Genomic DNA, 2,795 nt, shown 5'->3' with positions numbered 1-2,795 from the left:
GGAGGAGAGGTATTTTCCTGCTTCCCCATATTTCTTGTGGTCCTGCATCGATTTCTAGTCATCTGGTGGATGGTCGGTTTCTTCCCAAACTTGGGAGTTCAATCTGAGGGTCGAGGAGCGTGCAGAAAAGGAAACAGGGAGGGAAAAAGTAGCAACAACAGCAAAAAAAAACAGACAAGAAACAAAGAAAAAGAGAAAAAAAATGAAGAGAAAAACTTTTAAATAAAACTTAAAAAAATTAATATTCAAAAAATTTCAATAAAACTCAAAAATTAGAAAACCGTGTGGCATGCAAGCGCGCCGCGCAAAATAACTAGATCGCAGGAGCCATGGAGCTGGTTCTTGAAGAAGGCCTGTTCTCTTCCCTTCCGCCTCTCCTGGGTTGGGAGGGGGAGAGGGAATTATTAACAAGATAAAGGGCTAGGAGGGGCCAACAGGCCCAGGAAGATGCCTCACCTTAAAAAAATTCTAAAAAGCAAAAATTTAAAAAAAGAGAGAGAGGAGACAGAGACAGAGGTAGAGAGAGACAAAGACAGATACAGAGAGAGGAGGCCTGAAAGGAGTCTTCCTACCATGCGAGTTTTCTATGCTGGAGGCCAAATTATCAGTGGGACATCTTCATTTCTCCGTTTCCCCCAAAATGGCTAGATCGCAGGAGCCATGGAGGTGGTTCTTGAAGAAGGCCTGTTCTCATCTTTTTATCTTCTGCATGTTTACTGTTCTTTCATATTAGAAGGGGATTCCAGAAAGTAAAATTCAATAATTTGACACTTAAGTTACTCCACAATCTCTTTCTTTGATAAAGGCAGAAAGGTAGGCAAAGCATACACTTTATTTTTTCCCTCCTGCATCATTTATTTTGAAAATGAAGGTGTCATTTTTTTTCTTTTTATGGGTAATAAGATCCTTGAAAGTTTCTGCTTATTTTTATTTACCCTTATGATTATGTAATAAGTTGTCGAACCAGCTAAAATCAAACATTCATGGTCTTTGGGTGACATTTTGTCTTATAGGTTACTATTCCTGGCGAAATTCGAGGGACGGATCCTGGTTCATCCAGTCACTTTGTGCTATGCTGAAACAGTATGCCCACAAGCTTGAGTTTATGCATATTCTCACCCGTGTTAACCGAAAAGTAGCCCTAGATTTTGAGTCTTTTTCCCTCGACCCTACTTTTCATGCAAAGAAACAGATTCCATGTATTGTGTCCATGCTCACAAAAGACTTGTATTTTCATCCCTAAAGAAATAGTTGTCTTTTTTCTTTTTTTTTTATTTGTATGTATGCCAAGTGAGAAAACAGTATGATTTGTACTGTATTTCCCTCTTTCATTCAGATCTGATGCGGTGCTCTAGAAGGTACTTTGAATATTACTTCCATAGCAATAAAACCACTGTAAAGCTACCTCAAAGTCAGGTAGTTGAAAATGAATTTTAATTAGGAATAAGTGAAAATGAATAAATGGTGCAATCATTATGAGAGGAAATAACTAAATTAACAGCTTTCATAATTAGCACATTTTAGTGATGCTATTCTATGAATTTTCAAGACTATGAGCAACTTGAACATTGAAGTAATGAATTTTAATGATATCCTCTCTGTTTTTTGAGGGGAGGCTGTACACTCTGGCTTTTGTCAATTATAGAAATGATGATGTGGAATAATGTACCCTAGAACTTGAGAATCTATGAGCATGGTCAAAGGCTTCAGCACATATTTCAGAATTGATACATGAAAATGGGTCAACTGGATTTTTAGATCATTTATCTGAGTTCATGGTTTTGTGATGTTTTTAACCAAGGATGTTTTTGTTGTAAAAAATCATGTTTGATATTGAAAAGGTAACTAAATACCTTATTTGAGAGAGCATGAGCAAACTGAGTTGTCTCTTCTTAAGGCCAAAATGCAACATTCACAGAGGGACAGACTTACAACTATGAGGTGCTGAAGTACATCTGATCTGCCAGCATAAACATCTTCTCTTTTGTTCCTGTGCAAATCAGTTGTGCATTGTATACTGGCAAAATACCTGAAGAGCTATTACCTAACATCTTCAAACTGTTTATTAGCAGAATGATAAGAAAAAACTCCATAGGAACATATTAGACTACAACTTCTGTAATATAAAGTAGAATGCCAAGAAATGACGATAAGTCATCGGCTTGGTTACTCTGTAATTTGGGAGAGAATGGTTTGAGCCTGAGAGAGGAGGCACAGCCTATTCGGTGAAGGCAGAGCCGTAGACAATGGCTTCAGAGAAAGGACCGCCAGCTAGTTTCTTCACGTACACAGGTGTGCGTGGAGTTTGCCTCCAAGGCACAAATCACAGAGCAAGGAAGTGACTCCATCGGAAACTTCCGAAACAGACTTCTCCCAGAGGTCGTGAAAGTCACTGATACTTTGTAGTGAGAGTTTGAAGCATGCTATTTTCTGTTGACGTTTGCAATCAGAGGAAAACAGTGGTCATGATTTACATTGTCTTTAAAAGGACCAAGGCACACAGGACTTCTATAAGTCACCAGGCTGGAGCCCTTCTAGCACATGGGGAAACTGAGGGCCAGGGCTCAGCACCCAGCCGGGGAGACCAGGCTCCACACTTCCTCCCCCCGCCGTGGTGTTGGGTTAGTACTGTGTCATTGTGCCTCACTGGCTTCAGTCTGACATTTCGTGTGAGCTTTCTTGTTGCCCCAAGGAAGGAACTCATGTTCAGAAATAACAGCTGTTGGTATCAACCATGTCTGTCATATTTTATAAATCAATATAGCATGCAGTGATATCTTAAGGTATGTTCCTAT

General features: G+C 39.4%; 1 protein-coding gene across 5 annotated transcripts in view; it reads left to right on the top strand.

Annotated features, from left to right (window-relative positions):
* CASP3 (caspase 3) overlaps nucleotides 1-2,134 on the top strand; it is a 17,898-nt gene extending 15,764 nt beyond the window's left edge. For 4 of the 5 annotated variants that reach the window (XM_006160438.3, XM_006160437.3, XM_027776589.1 and 1 more), the window contains one exon: nucleotides 1,014-2,134. In XM_006160438.3, the coding sequence (XP_006160500.1) occupies nucleotides 1,014-1,243 (230 nt within the window). In that variant the 3' untranslated portion in view covers nucleotides 1,244-2,134. The remainder of the gene's footprint in view (nucleotides 1-1,013) is intronic. The other variant, XM_027776590.1, reaches the window with a different exon arrangement.
* The last annotated feature ends 661 nt before the right edge of the window (nucleotides 2,135-2,795 follow it).

This window comes from Tupaia chinensis, unplaced genomic scaffold (genome assembly GCF_000334495.1).
Source record: "Tupaia chinensis unplaced genomic scaffold, TupChi_1.0 Scaffold000685_1, whole genome shotgun sequence".
In the NCBI taxonomy this organism is placed as follows: Eukaryota; Metazoa; Chordata; class Mammalia; order Scandentia; family Tupaiidae; genus Tupaia; species Tupaia belangeri.
The sequence above is the reverse complement of the archived record's forward strand: the minus strand, read 5'-3'. Positions and strand labels throughout refer to the sequence as shown.